This window comes from Macrotis lagotis, chromosome 5, assembly GCF_037893015.1.
Source record: "Macrotis lagotis isolate mMagLag1 chromosome 5, bilby.v1.9.chrom.fasta, whole genome shotgun sequence".
Classification (NCBI taxonomy): Eukaryota; Metazoa; Chordata; class Mammalia; order Peramelemorphia; family Peramelidae; genus Macrotis; species Macrotis lagotis.
In genome coordinates this window covers 98,693,479-98,718,276 of record NC_133662.1, presented here as the reverse complement: position 1 = coordinate 98,718,276, position 24,798 = coordinate 98,693,479, and the positions used below count along the sequence as shown (strand labels likewise).

The window sequence follows — 24,798 nt, the reverse complement described above, 5'->3', positions numbered from 1 at the left end:
GAAAGAAAAAAAATAAGATTTATTCCTTTATATGAACCTCAAAAAAACTTTCTTTAAATCTTGTCTTTCTCTGTTAAGCACATCCTTCTATTCCTTATATTTCATTGCTTAAAAGTAACTTTAAATTAAGTAAAAGTGAAGACAATTCTAAGTACTAAACATGCAGATATTTGTATTAAATTTTATCATATATATGTATATATAACAGGTTTTTGTGAGATGGTATGAGATAAAAGTAGGAAGAGATATATAATTTTAAAGTATAAAAGTACAATATATGGAAAATATATTTCCATGAAAATTTTTTGTTACACATTAAAATAAATACAAAGGAATAAAGTATTTTCAAGATAACCTTAAACATGAAAAGAAGGAAAAGTTTGTAAATGTGACTTAGGTATGTTAAATATTAGTTGAAAGCATTCTAGAATGTACTAAAATAGTGTTCAGGTGATGTTTTCATAAAATATAAAAAGTAGAAACAGGTGCGGTCAGAAACTTTTAACTTATTCCATTTTTCACTGATCTTGGGTTGCATATGGTCCTCCAGTGGGATATCAGAGAGCAATATGCACTTAATAAGCACTCTTGTACTTGGCCCAAGTCTTTATTTCTAACTTCCTCTTTTTATCATTTTCCTCAAATTATTATTATCTATAAATATATATATATATATGTGTGTGTATATAGATATAGATATGGATATACATAATACATATAGATATAATTTGCCACAATGACCTTTCATTTTGAAAGTTGTTGGCATGGCTTAAAATCTGGGAAATTTTACTCTGTGTGTTTGTGTGTGTGTGTGTGTGTGTGTGTGTGTGTGTGTGTGTGTGTGTGTGTTATGTTAACAGTAACATAGTTGATAACAAGTCTGATTTATTTAAGAGACTATGAGGATGCTTAGTTTAGGATTAACAATTATGATGTATCATTTTACTAGATACACTGAATTGAAAATATAAAGACTAGATTGTTTAGATAAATCTGTAGACCACACAGCCTAATATTACATTGCTGACATTAAAAAAAAAAAGACATATATCCTTTCCATAAGCATAATATGGTAGGCCTTCATAAAGTTAATTACTTTATGGCACTATCCTTTACTCCTTAAAATTGTACTCTAGTCTCTTAAGACTAAAAAGCAGCATAACAGTTGCTCATCACATTGTTATAGAGAAATTCCACCTAAGGGTTTTTCTATACTATTAAAATAACAAATATGAACCCAAAAAACTTATTCAGTATTTCAGTAGATAAATGATTCAATGTTAGTACCCCCTCCATTAGTGCAGATTGCCATCCTTCTCATCCTAATCATTTCTTACCCATGAACTCCAGCTTCTATAAACATTCTAAGATTTTGAAGTGTACCCTAATATATTATGTACCTTTATATTATATACCTACCTTTATTATTATATACCTTTCTGTTATACCTCAGTCTTACTACATAGCCATACTACATAGCCAACCCACCTCTTTTTCTGATCATTACATCCCATATCTTACCTACTGTACCGCTTTTTACATACAAATCATTGTCAACAATAGGTTGCAACCCACTTAAATCTGCTATTTAGAGATTATGATGTTCAATGTTTTCATGGTATCTTTTGTGGTTTAAAAAATTTTATGCTGTTTCTCTTATTCTGTACATATAAATTCTATATTTTTATGCTGTTTCTTTTATTCCAAATAGCAATCTATGCAATTTCTCTTATTCAGTTCTTGGTCCAGCTCATGCTAATCTAATAATGCTTATCACTTATGCAGGTAATGATACAATAATTCAGTCGACTGTTCATCCAAGCACGTGCAATAGGTTTTATTGAAGGCCTTCATTTTTCATCCATTGATTTTTCCTGCATGTATTTGTTGACCAATTTCTCCTAATGGTTGTGAATCTCATTGAAAAATCCCTTTAAGTAAATAAAATAAGCTAAGAAACACTTCCCCCCCCACTAATTTTAAACCTCACTTATAAATGTTGGTTCATAGGCTATTTAGGAAAATTATCATATCATCACGATATTTAGCAAAATTGTCACATCATCACATCTTTCATTTTACAGATGAGGAAATAGAAACTCACAAATTTACCCAAGGTCTCAAAGAGAATAAAAACCACAATTTTGTACTTATATTCTCTCACTTAAAAATCAGTGCTTCTGCCCATACCAATGTCTAAAACAAAACTTTAATGTTATATTTTTCTGAAAAGTATCAATCACTATAGGATTAACATTATTGTTAAACAGGGAGGAAAGGGTATTTCATAGTTTCATATAGAATCAAACAAAAGTTAGGCCCTCTGTGTATAGGTGAGATGCTAGATGCTCTTGAGAATGCTATTATACCAAATATACTAAGCCCTAGAATACTAAAGGTATTGATATTCCAAGCCTCCTATTGTACTTCTATTTATTTTTATTTATTTAATTTTTTTTAGGTTTTTGCAAGGCAAACAGGGTTAAGTGGCTTGCCTAAGGCCACACAGCTAGGTAATTATTAAGTGTCTGAGACTGGATTTGAACCCAGGTACTCCTGACTCTAGGGCCAGTGCTTTATCCACCACCCCACCTAGCTGCCCCTCCTATTGTACTTTTGCAAAAAAACTCTGATGTGCATAGATTTGAAATACTAGGTATAATTCCTGGAGGGGGGAAAACTAATTTCCTTTTTCTGGTATCTATCCCTCCATTTTCATTGCTATCCAGTTGAATCCTAATCCTCTATAGTATTATTCTTACTCTGCCCTTCAGAGAATTTCCTTTAGAGTCTTCCCTCTACTTTGATGAAGTTAACTTTAATTTTTCTTAAATTCCTTCCTCTTGGATAGGGACTGAACTTTCCCTGAATCATACAATTTGAGAGGGGAAAAAATTAAAAAAGATAGCTAAAATAACAAAATACCGCTTCTATCAGACAATTCAAGGATTGGAAGCCTTTTGGATGACTCTAACTGTTAGAAGGTTTTCTCTGATATTATACCTAAATTTTCCTCTTTTAAGCTTTCACTCATTAAACCTAGTTTCTTTCTTCAGATTCAAAGAAAAAAATCTAATCCTTCCACAAGAGCCCTTTAATTTCCACCTTCCCTCATCAATGTGTCTTGTTACCTTTGCCATTTATATTACATTTACATTTATACTAGTAATATAACTTTGTCCAGCTCTTCTTCCCTTGTATACTTTTTATTATAAAAATATTAAATTTTCCTTCCACATAAATTGCTGGCTTCTTAACTTTTTTCTCATTAATTGTATCAAATTATTTTTATTCTATAAGAAAAATGTTAGAGTAAGTTCATGATGGAAAATCTTTATTTTGGCAGGGGCGCTTTAAGAGGGAGGAGGGTGGGGCTGAAATACCTAAAGAATTTTTTTTTAAAGTTACTCCAATCTCTTTTTTTTTTTTTTTGGAAATTGTATCAAGCATATCTAGTACTTTCCCTGAAATCATTTTCTATCTATTCAATGTTTTCTTGTAAATATACCTTGTTATTTACTTGATCTTCCCTCTTCACCCTTCTCCCTTAAAATTTGAGCTCCATAAGAGGAGAGTTTTTTTCCCTTTTCTCTGTATCCCCAGCACTTACCAAAGTGCCTAGCAGTAAACACTTCTAAATGCTTATTAACTGACTGACATTTACTAGGAGATTTTAAAGTTTAACATCTCATCTTTTCTTTCCCCCCCCTCCCCCTTCTCTTGTTCTACAGAATGCGGCTAGAATTGTGCGTGCCCTTTTTGAAGTTGCTCTCAGGAAGCGGTGGCCTGCCATGACTTACAGGCTTTTGAACCTCAGCAAAGTCATTGACAAGCGATTGTGGGGTTGGGCTAGCCCTTTGAGACAGTTTTCAATACTGCCACCATCTGTCCTTACAAAATTAGAAGAAAAGAAACTCACTGTAGATAAGCTGAAAGACATGAGGAAAGATGAAATAGGTATGAAAGAATTGAATTGTTTTTTAAACATTGTTATTTGGAAATAAAATCTTTGAAAAAATACCATTATGGCATTTCATATAAACATTTATCATTTTGATTATGAAATTTAATATCCTTTTTTGTGGAAATTTTGTGTATTTTTTGTGTTATTTTACTTTTGTAGTATAGGAAAAAGATCATTAGACTCAGATTTGAAAAAATCTCATTTTTGTTTTGGTTCATCTACATGAATTTTTTTCACCTTTAGAAGACTATTTAATTTTTATGAATCTCAGTTCTTTTTTTTTAATGAAATGCAAGTATTAGTACTTGCATAGCATAACACATAAATAAGATTTCTATGAGGATCAAATGAGATAACTTATATATGTAAATCTCTTTTCAACCCTTAAAAGCTATAGAAATTTAAGACATTGTTATCCTTTACTAAAGTCCTACTTTAATGCCTCATTATGGAGGTAAGGGATCCTACATTTTCAAAGGTTTTTGTCCACAGGGCACAGGCTCTAAAAAGTTGGAAAACCTTCCTAACAACAACAGATTATGTTCAGAGAGGCTAATCACCAAAGGGTGATGATTTTTTTTAAGCATAAGAATTTAAGAAAATCTTTTTTAGTTGTGAAAAGATTATTTCTTCACTGGCAGCGAGACCATCAACTCATGGATCCTTAAAGAATTGTTACATCCATGTAACATCAGTGGTAAAGCAACCCTTTTATTCTTCCTCCATTCCTTCTCCTATTCCCCAGAAAAGCTTTTCCCATACCTTCCATTCTTTTCTTCAAACCTTCCTCAGTTCTAGCACCCTTCATGAGGACCTTATCTCCTATTTAAGTGAAACGAGACCATTAAAATACTAACTCCCTCTTCTCTCATTCTCTTAATCTCAAAATCCTCTTGACATCAAACCCTACTCTCTTACTTTCCCTAGTCTGTACTCATGAGGTTGCCCTTCCCTTTTCTAAGGCCAATCCCTCTACCTGGACCCTTGAATCTACTCCTTTTCAGTCTTCTTTACTGGTTCATCCCTCATCATGTTCCTTATTTAGGGGTGTTTGCTGAACCTTTCTCCTTTGCTCTCAATATCTCTCTCTATATACCCTAGTGAAATCTTCAGCTTTTATGAGTTTATCTTCTCTTCTCCAATGAGGTCTGAGCCACAATGGTGAGATAGGAAGAAGGGCATCCTAACTCCTTCACCTCATCACCTCCCCAAAGTAAATGCACTAGACTGAATTCTAATTGGGAAAATCTTGAAAAAGTCACAGTAATTTTTTCCAACTTAGGGTGGCTAAGAGATACCAATAGAGAGTTTTGCAGATCCTGGCGACTGAGTCTGACCTGGAAAAATGCAAACAAAATTTCAAAGTACCCAGGGACTAAAAGAGAAATAAGACTAGGCACCACATTAGGAAGCAAAAAAAAAAAAAAAACAAACAAAAAACATGAAGAGAGCTGAAAGGATCTCTAAATTAGCATTAGTTGCAGAATGGTTATCATTTGGCAGCTCTGTTATGCTCTACCCCATCTAAAGTCAAGTCAATGAGGATGTCTGTACATTTGGGTGATGGAGATGAACTTATTGATAGTAGTCCCTCACTGTCAACTAAGCAAGGAACAAATTCAGGAACAAGCAATGGCTCCATAACCTTCATCACAGGAAGTCAACACAGTTCAAGCTTCTAGCCCAGCATGAGTGCCTTAGTGGAACACACAGGACAGGAATCCTAAGTCAAAGGCAACTTCAGTTGAGTCACTGAGCCCACAGATCCTCCTAGCAGGCAGATACTGTCTGAGACCAGTATTATTCCACTGAAACTGCCAATCAGGGACAAACCAATAGTTTCAACCTGAGTCAAGAACTTTCAGAGCTCAGATTAGGAAGGCAATGAACAGTTTTGGAAATACTGAGAGCTTGTTGAATCTTCTCAGTCTGAACTGTCAAAGCAGTATATGAGCAGAGTAACTCAAGCCAGATAGTCTCCCCAGAATTATAAAGAGCCCAGTACTAACAGGAAGTCCAAAATCAAGAAATAATCTGGACAAATGAGTAGACATAAAGAAATCCCACCATAAAAAGTTATTATGAAGGCAAGGAAGCTTAAGAATCAAACACAAAAGAAAATTATTTGAAAATAACTACAAGAAACCACTTAAAGCAAAATACATCTTGGATACAAATCCAGCCAGAAGGCCTGGATGAGTTAAAGACAAAAAAAGAATTAAATTTATTTTTAAAAAACCAAAACAGTTGAGAAAAAAGTAGGAAGCTAAATGAAAGTTATGGATGGAAGCTATAGAAGAAGTAACACCTTGGGATAAAGTACAAAATCTACTCCAAAAAATAAATTCCTGAAAATTAGAATGAATCAAATAGAATCTTAGTGACTTCATGAAACTGCCAGAATTTTTTTTTAATTTTTGCAAGGCAATGGGGTTAAGTGACTTGCCCACAGTCACACAGCTAAGTAATTATTTAGTGTCTAAGGTCCAATTTGAACTCAGGTCCTCCTAACTCCAGGGCCTGTTCTCTATCCACTGTGACACCTAGCTGCCCCAAAACTTCAAGAAATATTAAAATAATTTTCTTCCCCCCTCCAAAATATAAGATGTCTAATAGCAAAACAATTGATCTGGAAAAGAAACTGAAGAGAAAATAAAGTTCAGCGGATTATGAATGTCATGAGCAAAAAAAGAACCTAAACATCTTATTTTATGGAATCATAAAGGAAAACTACCTAAATTTCTTAGAACTAGTAAGCAAAGTAAAACCTGAAAGATTCCATTGGTTATTTCCTGAAATCCCAAAATGTTAAACCCCCCAAAATGTTATAGCCAAAATTTAGATTTCCCAGTTCAAAGAAAAAAATATTGCAAGCATCTAGAAAGGAGTAATTCATGTATTAGTCACAATCAGCATCACACCCAATTTAGCAGCCATCACTTTGTAGGAATGGAGAGCATAGAATATGATACTCCAGAAGCAAAATATCTAAACTCACAACCAAAAATAACTTATCCAGCAAAACTGAGTATAATCCTACAGGGAATAAAAATGGATATTGAATGAAAGAGAACTTTTAAGAATTTCTATTCTGATGAGCCTCAGATCTTTATAGCCAACTTCTAGTGTGTCTCCTAATGTTCATTCAGGCCTACATTACCAATTGCCTTTTGAACATTTGAAACTGGATGTCTTAAAAATGTACATTCCAAACAGAAATGATTGTTTCTCCACAATTCCATATTTTGTCCAAATTTCCAAATTCTATCAGAGATATTACCATTCTTCCAAAACATAATCCTTCACTCTCTTTCATCCACATATCTAATCATTTCACAAAATCTGTCCATCTCTATGTCCCAATTATCTCTCTTATTTCACTCCTCTCTACTGAGGTAGTTAACAACTTTGTTCAGGTCCTCCATTACCTCTTGCCTGTTGCAAGTGATCTCCCCCTGCCAGTCTATCATTCATACTGTTGGAAAAGTAATTTTTCTTGAGCACACAGCTGACGTATCTCCTTTGCTCAATGAAAGTGACATCCTATCGCCTAAAGTATTAAATATAAATTCTTTTGTTTAGTTTTTTATGTCATGATTTGTGTAGTCAATTTTTAGTCATGTCAAATTCTTCATCCCAGTTGGGATTTTATTGACAAAAATGCTGGAGTCATTTGCCATTTCTTTCTTCTCATTTTACATATGAGAAACTGAGGCAAAACAGGGTTAAAATGACTTTCCCATAGTCACATGGTTAAGAAGTGTCTGAGGCCAGATTTGAATTCAGGAAGATGAATCTTCCTGACTCAAGGCCTAGACACGGTACCACCTAGCTGCCCACAAGCTGACCCAAACTTTTCAAACTTCATTATACATTCTTCTTCATGCTGCACTGTGTGATCCAACCAAAGACAAGCTCACTTAGACACAGGTGATCTTCTATCCATATGCTTTTGCACTGACATATTTCACATGTCTGGAATATACACCTTCCTCATCTGCACCTAATAAAATGACTTTCTTCCTCCCAGTCATTTTTCAAGCTTCACCATCTATATGAAGCCTTTGCTGATCTCCTTTTATGTGATACCCATCCCTTCCAAATTATCTTCTATTTCACTGCATTGTATTTATTTTCTCAATTTTTGTTTTGTGTTTCTTTTCTTCACTCAAAGAATACTAACTCTTCAAGAATACAGATTGTTTTATCATATATACATAAAATTTTTATATTCCCGTCACCTAACCTAGTACCTGACATGCTTGTTCTTTAGTGTGGTTTTTGAATGGCGTGTCCTCCTACTTGGATGTCTTTTGTATGTGTCTCATCTGCTTTCAACTGTTTATTTCATGTCACTTAGAATCTCTATGAACTTGCTATGATAAAGTGACTTTAGAATACTTTTAGTCTGGTGGCAGAACCAAAGGTACATTTGTACAATGTTCATCATTTTGCTCATTCATTTAAACATACTTAGGCGGTTAATTAAGATGTAGTATGGTAATTAACAATGGGTGAACTATTTATTTAGGAAGCTTTTATTTGGTCTGAGGGGTAAACAGGCAACGGGAAGTGCAAATCAAAATAAACATGACAGTATTACAGAATCTTGTACTTCTATAATAAAATCTTTCTTTTTTTTAATACTTAATATTTATTTGTTCTCATTTTGTACAAATGTTTTTTATATATTAATAAAATATTCTTGTTTAAGAGTAAACAAAATACCCCCTACCCCCAAAAATATAGAGTCACTTGAGTGATAAAGGGGAGAGAAAAAATTAAAATTAAAAAAAAATAATAGTAATAATTGTAGGTATGGCCAGGTGGCCTAATGGATGGAGGACCAGCCCTGGAACCAGTAGCACCTGAGCCCATATCCGGCCCCATACACCCAACAATCACCCAGCTGTGTGACATGCAAGCCACCCCAACCCCACTGCCCTGCAAAAACCAAAAAAAGAAAAAAAAAGACCCAAAATAAAATAAAATAGTAATAATAGTAGGCACGGCTGGGTGGTGGACAGAGCATTGGACTTTGAGCCAAGGAGCACCCAGGTCCAAATCCGGCCTCAGACACCCAAAGATCACCCTGCTATGTGGCCCCAGGCAGGTCACCCAGCCCCATTTGCTTTGCACCCCCCCAAAACAATAATAATAATAATTAAAAATGTGCTTATGTCTTTGTTCCAACACCAGCAATTCTGTTGTGGGTGGATCACATTCTTTATGATAAGTCCATTGCAAGAGTTACTTCCATATTTTTCCACTATTGCCATTGCTGATCGTAACTCCTTCATTTCGTATTTCTCCACTACCATGTACTATATGTTCTCTCTCCTTTCACTCTGACTCTGCTGTAGGGTAGCTGAGTGGTGCAGCAGACAGATCCCTGGCCCTGGGGCCAAGAGACCCTGAGCCCTCCTACCATCCCTTAGGCCCAGCATCCACCTGTCCCTATGATCCCACACAGGCCATCCAATCCTAGCCCCTTGCAAGAAGTAAAAAAGAACATGTGTTATATCTGACCGCTCTCCCCCCATGGTCCATCCTCTCCTCTATCACTCACATCCCCCCCTTCCCCCGTCCCCCCTCCTTCTTACACCAGATGTCTATACCCCATTGAGTATATATGCTGTTTCTTCTCCTAGCCACCTCTGATGATAGCAAAGATTCCCTCATTCCCCCTAGCCTCCCCCCTTCCATATCATTGCAATAGCTCATTGTAATAAAGAAAAATCTTATATGAAATATCTTGGCCTATTCCCCCTCTCCTTTTTTCTTTCTCCCATTACATTTCCCTTTTTTCTATTGACTCCATTTTTACACCATGTTTTATCTTCAAATTCAGCTTTCTCCTGTGCTTCAACTATAAAAGTTCCTTCTACCTGCTCTATTAACTGAGAAGATTCATATGAGTATTATCAGTGTCATTTTTCTATGCAGGAATACATGCAGTTCATCATCATTAAGTCCCTCATATTTTCCCCTTCTTCTCCAATCTTTATGTTTCACCTGAGTCCTGTATCTGAAAATCAAACCTTCTGTTCAGCTCTAGCCATTCCAAAAGTAACATTTGAAATTCCCCTGGTTCATTGAAAATCCATCTTTTTCCCTGGAAGAGGACATTCATTTTTGCTAGGTAGTTGATTCTCAGTTGCATTCCAAGCTCTTTTGCCTTCCGGTATATTATATTCCAAGCCCTACGAGCTTCCAATGTAGTTGTTGCTAAGTCCTGTGTGATCCTGACTGCAGCTCCACGATATCTGAATTGTGTCCTGGCTGCTTGTAATATTTTCTCTTTGACTTGGGAGTTCTGGAATTTGGCTATAATATTCCTAGGGGTTGGTTTTTTGGGATCTCTTTCTCGGGGGGATCAGTGGATTCTCTCCATTTCTATTTTGCCCTCTGCTTCTAGGATATCAGGACAATTTTCCTGTAGTAATTCTTTGAAAATGATGTCAAGGCTTTTTTCCTGATCATGACTTTCAGGTACTCCAATAATTTTTAAATTATCTTTCCTAAATCTGTTTTCCATATCAGTTTTTTTTTTTTTCAATGAGATGTTTCACATTTTCTTCTAACTTTTCTTTTTTTTTGGTTTTGAAGTATTGAGTCCTGATTTTTTGGAAATTCATCAGTCTCCCTGAGTTCTGTTCTTTGTTTGAAAAGGATTTGTTTTCCTCAGAGAGTTTTCTTATCTCTTTTTCCATCTGGCCAATTTTGCTTTTTAAAGCATTCTTCTCCTCAATCACTTTTTGAACTGTTTTATCCATTTGACCTAAGCTGGTTTTTAGCATGCTATTTTCTTCAGCATTTTTTTGGATTTCCTTGACTAGACTGCTGGCTTCATTTTCATGTTTTTCCTGCATCTTTCTCATTTCTTTTCCCAATTTTTCCTCCTAACTCCCTCATTTGAATTTCAAAGTCTTTTTTGAGTTCTGTCATAGCCTGAGCCCAATTTCTGTTTTTCTTGGAGTCTTTAGATGCAGGAGCTTGTGCTTCCTCATCTTCTGACTGAGTATATTGATCCTTCTTGGGATCATAGATAATGTATTTCTCAATGGTGTTCCTCTTTTTTTCTCTGCTTGCTCATTGTCCCAGCCTGAGCCTGGTTTTGGGGTGCTTCCTGAGCTTTTGGGACACTCCTACAAGGGTCTCAGTGTGTGAGGCTCTGTCCTCCCTCCTGGTCTGTGAATGACTATAAGCGCCCCCCTCTGCCACAGGGCTGAGGTGGGGGGAGCCCTGCTGTTTTATGGGGGGGGGGGCTAGACTGGGATCAGGATCTGAATGTGGTCAGAGCCCCAGAGTCCTGTTCCAGGGGCAGAGGACAGAGCTGGGTAGTCTCTCTCTTCACTCCCCTCCCTCAGCTCAATGGGCTCATGCCCTGGGGGCTCCTGCTTACTGGCTCCACCTGCTTCTGTTTCCTGGATCTGGGCTGAGGTGACCAAGCTGCTTGGCTGTGTGCCCTGAGGGCTGGGTTCCACGTGCTGGCTCTGGCAGAGGTCCCCCGCTGTTCCCCCACTTTGTGCTCGGTGCTCCCCGGGGTGTAACTCAGGAGACTCCCCCGCTGCTGTGAGCTGAGACCCCCAGCGCCCTGGGGCTGCCTCTGGGAGGCTGAAGTTCTTCCGCTCTGGTGGGCCACCCCTCTGGCGGCTGCCTCTCTGATCCCGGGGAGCAGAGTCTTTCTGCTCTTTTCCAGGTTACTTTGAGTAGGAGAACTGCCTCACTCTGTCCCTTTGTGGGTTCTGTCTCTCGAAAATTTTGTTAAAGTCCTTAGTTTCAAAGATTTATGAGAGAGCGCCTAAGATAGGATCCACTTTTGTTGCCATCTTGGCTCCAACCCCCCCACCCCCACCCCACCCCCGCAAATGGAATCTTTCTAATTCAGTTTCTTTCTCAGTGTGACAACATGTGGCATGAATATGTTTTTAAGAAAGTGTCTAGGGGCAGCTAGGTGGTGCAGTGAATAGAGCACTAGCCCTGGAGTCAGGAGGACTTGAGTTCAAATGCAGTCTCAGACATTTAATAATTACCTGTGTGGACTTGGGCAAACCACTTTACCCCATTGCATTTCCAAAAAACTCAAAAGAAAAAAAGCATCTGACCAAGAAAGTAGATGGGCTGATCATGTATCAAGAGTGAATGGGGTGGAGAATGTGGAATAGGCAGGTTTATAAACCTACTATGTGCTACTTTACAAAGTCTTTCATTTGCTCTTCATGATAGCCCAACAAGGTAGAAGCTGCTATTTTCTCCATTTTATAGATGAGGAAATTAAGTCACAAAGAGGTAAAGTAACTCACCTAACATCACACAGCTAGTCAATATCTTAGACTAGATGTGGATTCGAATCTTCCTGGCTCCATGTCCGGTAGTCTATCCAGTGTGCTGTTTAGCTCTAGAGACAATGGCAAGACAGCCCAAGTGGTACACTCAATGAGAAGAAGGCCTCCAGTATATCAGGTAGTTATCTGTGGAGGATTTATTGGAAACCATAGAGAAGAATTCTACAAAGTGAGAAGTTGTAAGAGGTTTACTTTTTTTTATGTACCATATCACAAACTTTAATAGTATTGCAAAGGATCTGTGCTTGCGGAAATCTAGGCACTTTGCAAAGTAACACATATCATAACCCTTCCATGCCTTCTCATTCTGACTAGCTCACATCCATGTCCTTCAATGTGTCCTATATAGAGAGATCTCCCAACATACTGAGGGTTGTTTTCTATATTTCTTGACATTGCATGGAAATTTGTGGGTATTCCATCATTTGCTCTTATTCCATCGGTAGTACCCTGTCCATGTTCCCATTGCATGACTGACCCATCTCCTTTCCCATCAAACATCTTTTTGATGACCAGGATGATTTCACTCTACTTCTTTCCTGTAATTCTCTGTCTATGTTATCTTAATCTTTTTCATTATCCTTTGGATGATCTTCACTTTAAATCTTTACAAATAAGTAAGTATTCTAGGACTTGCAACCACATGAGTGTTAACTCATGTAAAAAAATTTTAGAAGCTTGAGATTTTGTTTCAGAAGTCAAACTTGGATTCATTAAAAATACTGTGCAATTTCTCAAAGGCAGTTTTGTTCACTTACTTCTTTTGTTCAAAATTGGGCCATATTTACAAACCAACAAAAAACTAAGAACTGCTGAAAAAAGGAGACAGTCTCAATTTTTGGACTCCTTTTAATGCAAAGAAAGGTTTTCAGAGTTATGACTCACTAATTCAGGTTGCCTATTGTAAAGTATTCTAAAATTCCAGATTAAGAATGTCAGCCATTTATATAGCAAATCAGAACTCAAGAAATAAAACTGCCTTTTCTAAAATCCTATTTACAAGTCAGATTGTTTTGTATCATTTATTTATTTTTTCTACATATATGCACATTTCATTTCTTAGTATTTTCTCTTCAGGTCACATGCTGCATCATGTAAATATTGGACTAAAGGTCAAACAGTGTGTCCATCAGATTCCTTCCATTACACTGGAAGCAACTATCCAGCCCATTACACGCACTGTACTTCGAGTAAGGTTGAACATCTGTCCTGACTTCAAGTGGAATGATCAGGTAAAACCAAAAAAACACCTAGCCATTATAGTTACGAAGAAAAAGTGTATTTAGCTCTTAAAAGATCCTTTGAACAAATGTTGCTCGCATTTAAGTAACAACAATGTCCAATGAGATTGCTTCCTAGCTACTGAGAAGCTGAAATTTCAGTTATTTAACAATATACTACAAATAAGCAAACATCAGAAGAAGGGAAGGTTTGTAACCAATCCAGGCTCTGATCACTGACTGATCTGTTCCATAGACACAGATTAGAAGACTCAGAAAACTAATGTGATTTTGATATTGATTTAAGAATTTTAGCCTTCAGGCATATAGTTAATGGGTCACAGGTTTGATCTAGGACCCTATCTGAGTAGATTTTAAAAGGAATCTTTGTAATGTCCTGTATCTACTCTAATCCATCTTTCTCTTAGTGGCACCAGATGCTCAGAATTTACCTAGGATTTAGAGGCTTAAAAAGACCATTTCAAGGGGAATAAGGGACACAGAAGGGATTTTTCCTTTTCTCTTCCTTTGGTCATGCCATATTTTTTACCACAGAAATGAAAACTACATATTATTTTTATTTCACACACATGACCTATTCACTATTTTGAAACTTAAATAGTCCCCCTTTAAGTCCTTGATTGTATGTTTCATGTTCTTGCTCCTCATTCATTGCTTAAGGTCACAAAGTTCTGCTTCAAAACTGCAGTTAATTTCTATGCTTTCTTAAATGATTCTGTTTCTCATTTATTAAGATTATAATTATTCCATCCATTCAAAGTATTGGAATAAAAATGGCATGGGTACCAACTTTCTAACAATTATCTAGTTTGGTAGGAAAAATGATGCTTTTTAATCTAGCAACACAAATGTTCAGTTCTTACTTTTTAACAAAGACATCTCATTATTTTTATAGAATACCATACAGATTATACTTTCTCATATATACTAACTCATTTTCTTTTGGTTTTCATTTGGTGTTTTCAGTGTAACAGCACCATTTTTAAATTTATTAATTTTTTTTATGAACTGGGAAATCTGTTTCCTAAACAAACCCTCCATGACAATTCTAGTAAAATAAAAGCTGTGATTCAAATATGTAGAATAATAGCAGGTATATATCTAATATGAATTATTTAAAAATAGCAATATTTCCAAACTTTGCATTTGAAGAATCAGAGAACCTGAATCTTAATCTTGTTTGGTGATTAATTTGGGCTCAGGAGATTGTTTAACTTTCCTATACTTTGGTTTACTCATCTATAAAGACATGAAATTAAATTAATTCTCTGAGTTCATGTGAAAAAGTCATAATAAAAATCATTTAAAAACTTTCTGCAAATGCTAAATGCTAAATAAATACCAACTTAGATCACATTAATCACTCCCATAATCATTTCAGCATGTAAATTGCACAGCTTGAATTGAAAGCAGTAGGTTGTAACCTGAAATTATATAAATTTCTGTCATATAGGTTTTTTGTTTTTGTTTTTGTTTTTTAGGTTTTTGCAAGGCAAATGGGGTTAAGTGGCTTGCCCACACAGCTAGGTAATTATTAAGTGTCCAAGGCCAAATTTGAACTCAGGTACTCTTGACTCCAAGGCTGGTGCTTTATCCACTGTGCTACCTAGCCACCCCATATAGTTTTTATTATGCACAGTTGTCATCATTTTTCTTGAGTCTTGACCCCCACATCAAAAATTACTTTCACCCATATTTTGTAATCTTTTGTATTATCTTGTTATTTTGAACAAGTTATCCAGATCAGCATTGTCCAACCAAATAGAAACAGTACTATTAACCTAACTAGCTTGTGTAATAGGTAGAGCACCAAACTTGGAGTCAGGAAGATCTGCGTTCAGATCCAGCCTCAAATTCTAGTTGTGTGACTCTGAGCAAATCACTTAACCCTGCTCTGTTTCTTCATTTGAAAATGAACGAGAGAAGGAAATGGCAGAGCATTCCAGTATCTTATCCACAAAACCCCAAATGGGGAAAAAAAGAATTAGACAAGACTAAAAATTGCCTGAAGAACAATACCAACTATCAAACTGTAAATAAGGAACTCTACCAGTTATATATTGACTTAGACCACAGATTAACATTATCAATGTTCAGTTGCATTTTTTCTTCCTTTTATCAACTATTTCTCAATCAGGTTCAGGCTACAGTTTGGGAGTGTTGTATTGTGTTGATTATATCTGTGACCAATAAGATCTGTGATCTCAATGAGTAATCTCCAAAATTGGAGCCCTGGATTTTTGAGATCCACCAATTGGAGTATGGAAAGATCCATTGCTTTTCACCTTGCCTGCCAAATGAGGATTGTAACTGACACAACCTCATCTGTTAAGATCCCACATTTACCCATTCTGACCCCTTCCTACATTCCAAACTAGATATCTTCCTATCAGTGCTGTTATAGCTGAACTTGTCTTGAGTGCCCACTGCACATTGCCCCAAGCGTCACTGGGGAAAACCCATGTTTCCCCCATACTAATTCCCTTACCTAAAATCATTGGGTTCTTAGTAGCTCCTTGTTGATGGAGATGAAATTAAAAACTTCTGCATTTTACATTTAAAAATCTTTAAACAATCTAGATTCCAAACTAATTTTTTAGCCTTATAATATATTATTTCCCTTCTTGTACTCCAGAGTTTAGGCAGAGTGTCTTTTGTTCTGTCCTTCTTATTGATATAAAAACACAAATAAAAAACACAAATGTGAATGAGAACTTAATATATGAAACTCTTAGAAGGAAGGATGGATTTATATTAGATTTATACATTTATATTTATAATATATATTTATATTCTGAGTTGAAATCAGAAACAGTGTTACTTATTTTTGTCCATGTACAATGAATGTATTTCTACATCTTGAAAAACAATTCCTGATGCAAAGGTCATAAATTCAAAATTATTTTGGCCTATTAATCTGATTATTATATATCTTTCATTTGAAAAAAATCCTTAAAAAAAGAAATTTACCTGTTTGGCTAACTACATTGATTAAAACTCAAAGAATAATTTTTTGCTAGCAAAATTTGTCATTTATAAGGTCAACAAATTCCCAAGCTCCTAAGTAAATAGATGAGCTCCTTGAGGGCAGGTCCTGTCTTTTGCCTTTTTTTGGGGGGGGGGGATACCCTCAACTCTTAGGTGCCTGGCACCTGACTCTTATATTTAATAAGTACAAAAAGGTTTTTGTACCATTTAGAAGTAAAAGTATTTTTAAAATATTTATTTGATCTTTACATTATCCATTTTTCTGTTTGCTTTTTAATGCTTGGTAATACAGTATACATACATACATGTGTGTGCATACATATATATATATATATATATATGTGTATACATATATACATATATATATATATATAAATTTTAAATAACCATATATGTCTTGGAGGTATGCACAAAATATTTTGGATATTACTAATCTAGATTTTAAAAACAAACCATTATATTGGATATTAATATATCTAATATATCTGACATATCTAATATATCTAAATATAATGGGAAAATTTTTCTCCCTTCTTTCAGTTCACCATGCAAGTGAAAAACCTTCTCTGTCTATATATACCATAACATAATACATTTTGTATAGTGATCTTATTTTTCTCTAGGTGCATGGTACAGTTGGAGAACCCTGGTGGATTTGGGTAGAAGATCCCACAAATGATCATATTTATCATTCTGAATATTTTCTCATTCAAAAAAAACAGGTAAATGTATAGAGAGCCATTTGCATATTAGGTACTTAAGAAACATTTGTTCAAATAAATTTTATAGATTAGTATATGAAAAGAACATTATATGTATTTGATAAATTATATTTTCTGTTTTTATACATTTTTTCCCTACTTTTACTATACCATTGGAATTTAAAATAACATCCTTATAATAAAATCAGGGTTGAGTGATAGAGGCAGTTTTGTTGTGATGTTTATTCTAGTCAGTTCAGAAAGTCAGAATGAGGTCCATATAATTTTATTGTGCTTGACTAAGTGAAAATAGATTCATGCATTTTAGAACTTGAGGGGGCCTTAGAGATTATCATTATAGTCCTCCATTTTACAGATTAGAAATTTGAAGTGGAAGTTTTATCTTTTTATGATGTCTATATACTTAATTAGGATAAACTTTGTATTTTGTTCTATTAAGAATTCTTAGGAAGGAACTTTCTGCATGTTTCAGCAGCACTCAATTTATGTGTACCATTTACTATGCCCTAACATCTTGCTGTACATATAGAGCATGTATTTTTACTAAATGAATTTTTAGGGAGTAATCTGCAACCTTTAAGATACTGGAAAATCCAAACTAATAATTGACTTTCTCTTATATTAGGTCATTGCAAAAGAATCTCAGTTGTTGGTATTTACAATACCTATTTTTGAACCCTTGCCTTCTCAATATTACATTCGGGCTGTTTCTGACAGATGGTTAGGAGCAGAGGCTGTATGTATCATCAATTTTCGGCATTTGATTCTACCAGAGAGACATCCTCCTCATACAGGTAATGTATCATGAGGAATTTGAATTACTACTTTAAAAACTATTGTTTCATTTAATTCTGATTGACAATATTATTTATATTAATATAGTTAATATAGTGCATAGTTATATTTTTAAAATATTCTTTTTCCCATAATACCTCCATGTCTAAAAACCTGTATTATTTATAATTTCTGGAACTTAAATATAGTTCCTTGAATTGGTGGTTACAAAATATTTTTTTAATATCTGATGTACAAAAATATTTCATTGTTGTAAAATCTGAGATCTTGTCTAACCCTCAAGAGTCTTTGATATGAAACCGATAGAATGAATAGATTCAATTAGTTAAATGTTTTATTAAGTGCTTACTGTCAGCCAAGCACTGTCAGCAATGGCTAAATGGTATAAAATGGTCTAAAGGACACTCTTACTAATAAAAGAAAGTTTAGTTTCTAAGCAGATGGAAAGGCCTAAAAACTGTAAGAATGATCAGAGAAGGAAATGGGAAGTCTTAGATCCTTCAGTTAAATCATTAAATCACATGACAGTGCCTCAGGTAGAATTAGGAGAGAGGTGTCTGAGGACTCAGAGACTAGGAGGATGAGAGGACCTTCCTCTCCACCGAGAGCCTAGAATTGATGACTTGTCTAATTCAGACCAAGATGAGAAATCAGTTTAGCTTGGAAGGGCTCTGGGTAGCCCTTAGGGAGAGAGGATAAAGAGAAAGATTGTGTCAAGTAATGAAATATACCATTTGGAGTTTACTGATCCTTATGGAAGTAAATGAGGGTGATATCTGCCTTTCTGATTATTAACTGATGGGAACAATTCCTGTATAGGTTAGTATGCCTTTCTTATTTGTTTGTATTCTCTTATTAATCTTTAACAAATTCAATAAATGTTTTTAGCATGAATGTAACTTAAAATGTGTGCAATTTCAAATTCTCTTTTATTTCTCAGCATCTACTTACCTTTCCACTGCCAGCTTGTTTTAGTCAGAAAATCTGTGTTCAAAAACTACTTGGACTGGGTCCCCTGGGCAAATCTCTTAACTTTTCTGAGCCTCAGTTCTCTCATTTGTAAAATGATGAAGCTGAACTCAATTGACCTCTTAGGTCCTTCTTCCTTGAAATTCCTGAAATATCCTTGCATAAGTTACAAATAATGTTTGAGGTTTTCCTTCTATATTTTTTTAGAAGTTATCTTGTACAGACTTGTATCAACAACATACCTGGTTATCTTAGATTTTCTAAAGAATTATTAAATTCTCATGTCATGTAAAATTTTAAATAAACTCTTAACCATGACACAGCATAAGACATTTGATTTTAAAATGATTTTTCAATGGCAATATGACATTATAGATATTCCTTTATCAATTTTATTTGGGGAGTTTTAAATTTGTGAGTATTCTTTAGGTTATAAAGCCCTAATGTTAAGACCCACTTCAGTTGTATTCTTTAAATTCACTGTTTTGTTTTACTTCTCAGTTTCTCCCAGCTTCCTGAAATTAAGGTCTATCTCAATAGCAAATTTCAGATTTCATAGATGGACCTTTTTCAGCGTCTCCCAAGTTTTTAGTTCATTTCTAAAATGAGTTACAAATAGGAAATTGTCAGATTGAACACATAGCAATGACATTATGAATGGAGGATAATATCTTTGTTTCCAAAATGCTTATATTAAGGGTCCCGAAATGCTTATGTATAAGGTGAAGGTATGTCTTTAGATTTTTTTATTAAATTTTTATATGAATAAAGAAATGTTCCCAAAAACAAGATTTTTGAGTTGTTAATTTACACTTTCTTACAATTTCTTTGCCATTGAATATCCTATTTTTTTTAAAAGTGTTTATTGTACTATATTTTATTGTAAGAAAAAATAAACTAAGAGTCATAATATTAGTCTTTAGGAAAATGTCATATTTGGAAACCAGCTTACAGTTTTGCTCAGATTTTATTTCCATACAGTGCCAGTCATTTTCCTAACAACGAATAATACTCTCCAAAATTTTCAACTTTCTTCTCTCTCTAGAAGTTTATGACTTTTTTTGTTTGTTTTTGTATTTTGCAAGACAATGAGTGATTTGCCCAAAGTCACAAAATTAAGTATGTATTGAGTGTCTGAGGTAGGATTTGACCTCATATCCTCCTGATTTTATGACCAATGTTCTATCCACTCCTTCTATCCACTCTATTTGATTTTTAATCAAATAATTTCTATTTTGTAATTACTTTCCCCTAATTTGATCACTCCTTATCTTCTTTCAGAGTTACTGGATTTACAACCTTTACCTATCACAGCTTTGGGATCCCGAAAATATGAATCTCTATACAACTTCACCCATTTCAATCCTGTGCAGACACAGATATTTCACACGCTGTACCACACAGACTGTAATGTACTGCTTGGAGCACCCACTGGCTCAGGGAAGACCGTAGCTGCTGAATTAGCCATTTTCAGAATCTTTAACAAGTATCCCACATCAAAGGTGTGTGAAAAAAGTACTCAGCTTTCTTTTTCCTCAGTTCTAGAACAGAGAAATTTCCAAAACTTTATTTGAAAAGATCATTGAGTATTTACTGATCTCTTAATATATAAGAATTAGCATATAATAGTTTTTTTTTTTTAAAAGCTGGGGGTTCTTAAGGAATTAAGCAAACAGTGTTATTCCCAAAAGCATATTTCAAAACTTATGTGTATTCATGGACTTGAGAAATGTGATACTTAATCTAGTAGTGCACTATCCAGTTCCCACTCTTCCAATTCAGTTCATTAGAGGTCCTCTTTCTCTACACATTTTAATATTTGAGAAATATCTCTTCATCTGTAATATCTCAGAATGAAGATGTATTTACCCTCATTTTGACTATGAGGGTATCACCCACCTCCTTTCCAATCTTGCATTTTGTAAATCATATCTTTTGAGCAACTTTTTTGCACTAAAATCATCATTGGTAGTATTTTGTGGCATAAATTTATTCATAGTTTGTAATTATGTATTATCATTTGAATATTTATATCGAAAGAATAAATTCTTATGTCAGGAATTTGTTTAGGATCTTTGAAAGTGCTATGCATTACACAAATATAATCCTGATTCCAAACCAATACATTTCTCCTATACAATTCTAAACCAATTTCTTTATTCATCCTGTAGGGCTTCTTGATAACTTAGGTTCATAGTGGGCCACCCATCCAAGTAATAGTTTGCTCAGTGAATGTTTTTCATCCATTTGATTTTTCCCAGATGTATTGTTAGACCAATCTCTTTTGAGTGGTAGTGAATCTCCTTGAGAAACCCTTGAAGTACTCAGGAAACTTAATTCATTGAATACTAAACCTTATGAAAAAATGGACACTTGTGAAGATCTAATAATTACTGGGAACTTATTTTTCTTTTTTTAAATTTTGCACAGGTCTAACACTGGCTAGTTCTATTGGAGATCATATTTTTCCTTATTTTATTCCTCACTTAATGATGATCATATGATCATTCAGTTTATCTTTGTAATTAATGTATGGGTCTTTTATAGCAATCTGTTCAACATTTTTTTTTTAAATATAAAGATACTCAACAGAATTTCTTCTGGTCATTTGATATCTTCTGCCCTTTTGAAAATTAATCCTTTTAATTCTGATTTGTTTTTTGTTGTTTTTCTTTTTTCTTTTGTTTTATTTTCCCTTCATAAATATGGTTCTTGACATTGAATCGAACTTGAAGTCAGAAGACTTGGGTTTCAAATACTACTTGAAATATTTATTATCTGGTTCCCTGTGCAAATCTCTTAACTTCTCCAATAGTTTTAGTTAATCACCAAGTATTTATTAAGTGCCTGTTTTGTGACAGGTACTTTTCTAAGGAAAAGTTCTGGGGCACAGAGACAAAGAAGTCAAGTTCCCTCCTCAAGGAATTTATATTCTGTAGGGGGGGAGGTTAAGAGTAATATATATTGTTTAGATATGTCTATACAAAATAATAATCTTTGGTTATTGGAAAAAAATACTCTTGTATTATTGGAGTAAGAAGTTAACTTAAAATGATATTTATAGATAATCTAAACACTGAGATTAATATTATCCTTCAACCTCTTCTCTATCAGTATAATATTATCCTTCAACCTCTTCTCTATCAGTATACTACTGTCATGGTAACTAGCCAAAACATAAAGGACTTGAGGGAGTCATTTTCTTCATTTCATAATTTGCCATAAACAAGAAATTCATCACCTAATGGCAAAACCACTTGTAAAGAATATGTTCATGCTTAGGCCTTCCCTGAGAAAGGAAGCATTCTATCTCTGAAACAATAATTAAAGCCTTTCCAGTTTTGAAGAATTTGTGATGTGTTGTTCACTGTTGGTACAGTCTTTGAAAACTGGTTGTTTCTTTGCTTCAGTGAGGCTTTGGAATAGAATTTTTTGGGAGGTAACCAAAACATATAAATAGATGTCCTTCAAATTTAAAGTGAGATTTTTAAGCTCACCTTTTTCTTCAGTTTAAATTTAACTTATTAGTAAAAGAAAAGAAATCTCTTAAGTTGTTCAGTCTCTAATATGTCCCAGGAAAACTTATAGGTCTATTGATCTATCTTATAGAATATGACAAAAACATCAGAAATTTCACCTTATTAGTATGTTTAATAGCAGGAAAACTTTAATCAACTTTGGATTGATATAGGCAAATCCTCTAATAGTTCTCCCAACATTTCTATCATGTTTAGAAGCACTGCATAAGAAATTCAATATTATATCAGGTATTTTATGCTGGAGGAAGCTCCACCATTGACAGCAAATTTATCATTATTCCCAGTTTTGTACTCTACAAAAGAAATACACAGATTTAGCATCCTGTGTATCACCTTACATTTATTATAACTTGTGAATGTTAAATTAGAAAGAAGTGCTACCTTGATTATCAACCCTTCTTCAAAAATTTGAAACATTAGAATTCAAACTGAGACTATATCACTTTACATTTGAACATTTAGAAAAATGCTTAGAATGCCCTTCCTCCCCATCTCTGCCTCCTAGCTTTCTTGATTTGCTTCAAATCTCAGGTATTTATTGTACCTTCTACAAGAAGTCTTTCCTAGTCCTCCTTAAACTTAGTTGCCTTCCCTTTGTGATCACTCCCACTTTATTATGTATATAAGATTTGAACAACATTTTTTGCATGTTAATTCCTAGACAATGAATTCCTTGAGACCATTTCATATTTTACTTTTCTTTGTATCTCCACTGCTTAAAATCTGGTATCTAGTACATGTTTAATAAATGCTCACTGACTGACTAGAAAAGAAGTGTTAGCAGGAATAATAGCAGTAAAAGTAGTAGTAGTAGTAGTAGTAGTAGTAGTAGTAGTAGTAGTAGTAGTAGTAGTAGTATAGTAACTAACATTAAAGTATTTTCTTTATGGAAAAATATCCAAAGAAAATATCTTACATGAAACATTTAATTTCTATAAGATTTTTTTTTATCTTAAAGATAATTTTTTTATATATTAGCTATCTTAGTTGTAATCATTCTCATTTGAAGCAGTTTGAACTTTTCATTGACTTTGGTTGCAGTTGAGGTACATTTATATTCCTGATTTACATGAGAGTCTTTGTGTTTTGTTCAGGCTGTATATATTGCACCCTTGAAAGCTCTAGTACGTGAAAGAATGGAAGACTGGAAAGTTAGAATAGAAGAAAAACTTGGGAAAAGGTAAGTCATGAATTTAACTCAAGATACATGTTTTTAATGGCATAAGAAATAGAACAACTGAAATAGTTTGGAGAAAGAGCATCTTCAGGATTATTCTAAGAATACAAATACATTTACATACCAATTTAGAATGATCAATATTCTCATTTTATTAAGAAAAAAATGGTTCAGGGGCGGCACATTGGATAAAGCACTGATCCTGAAGTCAGGGGTGCCTTAGTTCAAATCCAGACTTAGACACTTAATTCGCTGTATGACTTTGGGCAAGTCACTTAAGCCTATTGCCTTGCGAAAAGCAAAAAAAAAATGGTTCGATCTGTTCCAAAATAGATTATAAAAACATATGTAGATTAATATTTTTGTTTCCTCTTTTTTTTCTCTCTTCTCTTGTAAAAATATAGTTGTATTTAAGTGGAAGCATGATGTGGAGATTTATGTGTTCAGTCCTTATTCTAGAAGTAATAAAAGGATTGTCCTATCTATAATCCTTTCACTTATTTACATATCCTTGCGTATTCTGGTTTTAGTTATTTTATTGATATCAAATATCAAAATTAATATGATTCTTTTCCTCTTGTGGGTCACTGAAAAAGTGGACCATATTTAGAACCACAACATTTAGATTTAATATTTATAAATAATCTAAAAAAGTATAGTTTTTTGTGTAGTCCTTTGTACTTTTCTTCTTTTTCAATTCCTAAATACTCTGCTACTGTGACTGCAGAAACCAAAGTAGACTGCAAAGTGGTGAGGGTCATTTTATATTTTATTTGGTTTCCTGAGCAGCCATGATCAAAATATTCTTCTTAAAGGGAGGTATTTGTTTAGTCTAAGCATTTCCAATCTTTTGGTCCTTGAAAAGTAGATATACTTTGTGTCAGGAACTGTGTTTGACAACATCGTAGGACTTGCCAGAACTTACTTACTTTCACTTTCTCTCTCTCTCTCTCTCTCTCTCTCTCTCTCTATATATATATATATATAGATAGATATATAGATATATAGATATATATCTAGATATATAGATATAGATATATATTACACACACATAT

At 34.3% G+C, this 24,798-nt stretch overlaps 1 protein-coding gene across 4 annotated transcripts in view; it reads left to right on the top strand.

The window, feature by feature from the left end:
• The window catches only part of ASCC3 (activating signal cointegrator 1 complex subunit 3), a 379,520-nt gene that overhangs the window by 197,504 nt on the left and 157,218 nt on the right, over positions 1 to 24,798 (top strand). For all 4 annotated transcript variants that reach the window (XM_074187242.1, XM_074187239.1, XM_074187240.1 and 1 more), the window contains 6 exons: positions 3,732 to 3,957; positions 13,390 to 13,544; positions 17,165 to 17,263; positions 17,889 to 18,057; positions 20,309 to 20,529; positions 23,661 to 23,746. In XM_074187242.1, coding sequence (XP_074043343.1) covers positions 3,732 to 3,957; positions 13,390 to 13,544; positions 17,165 to 17,263; positions 17,889 to 18,057; positions 20,309 to 20,529; positions 23,661 to 23,746 — 956 coding nt within the window. The remainder of the gene's footprint in view (positions 1 to 3,731; positions 3,958 to 13,389; positions 13,545 to 17,164; positions 17,264 to 17,888; positions 18,058 to 20,308; positions 20,530 to 23,660; positions 23,747 to 24,798) is intronic.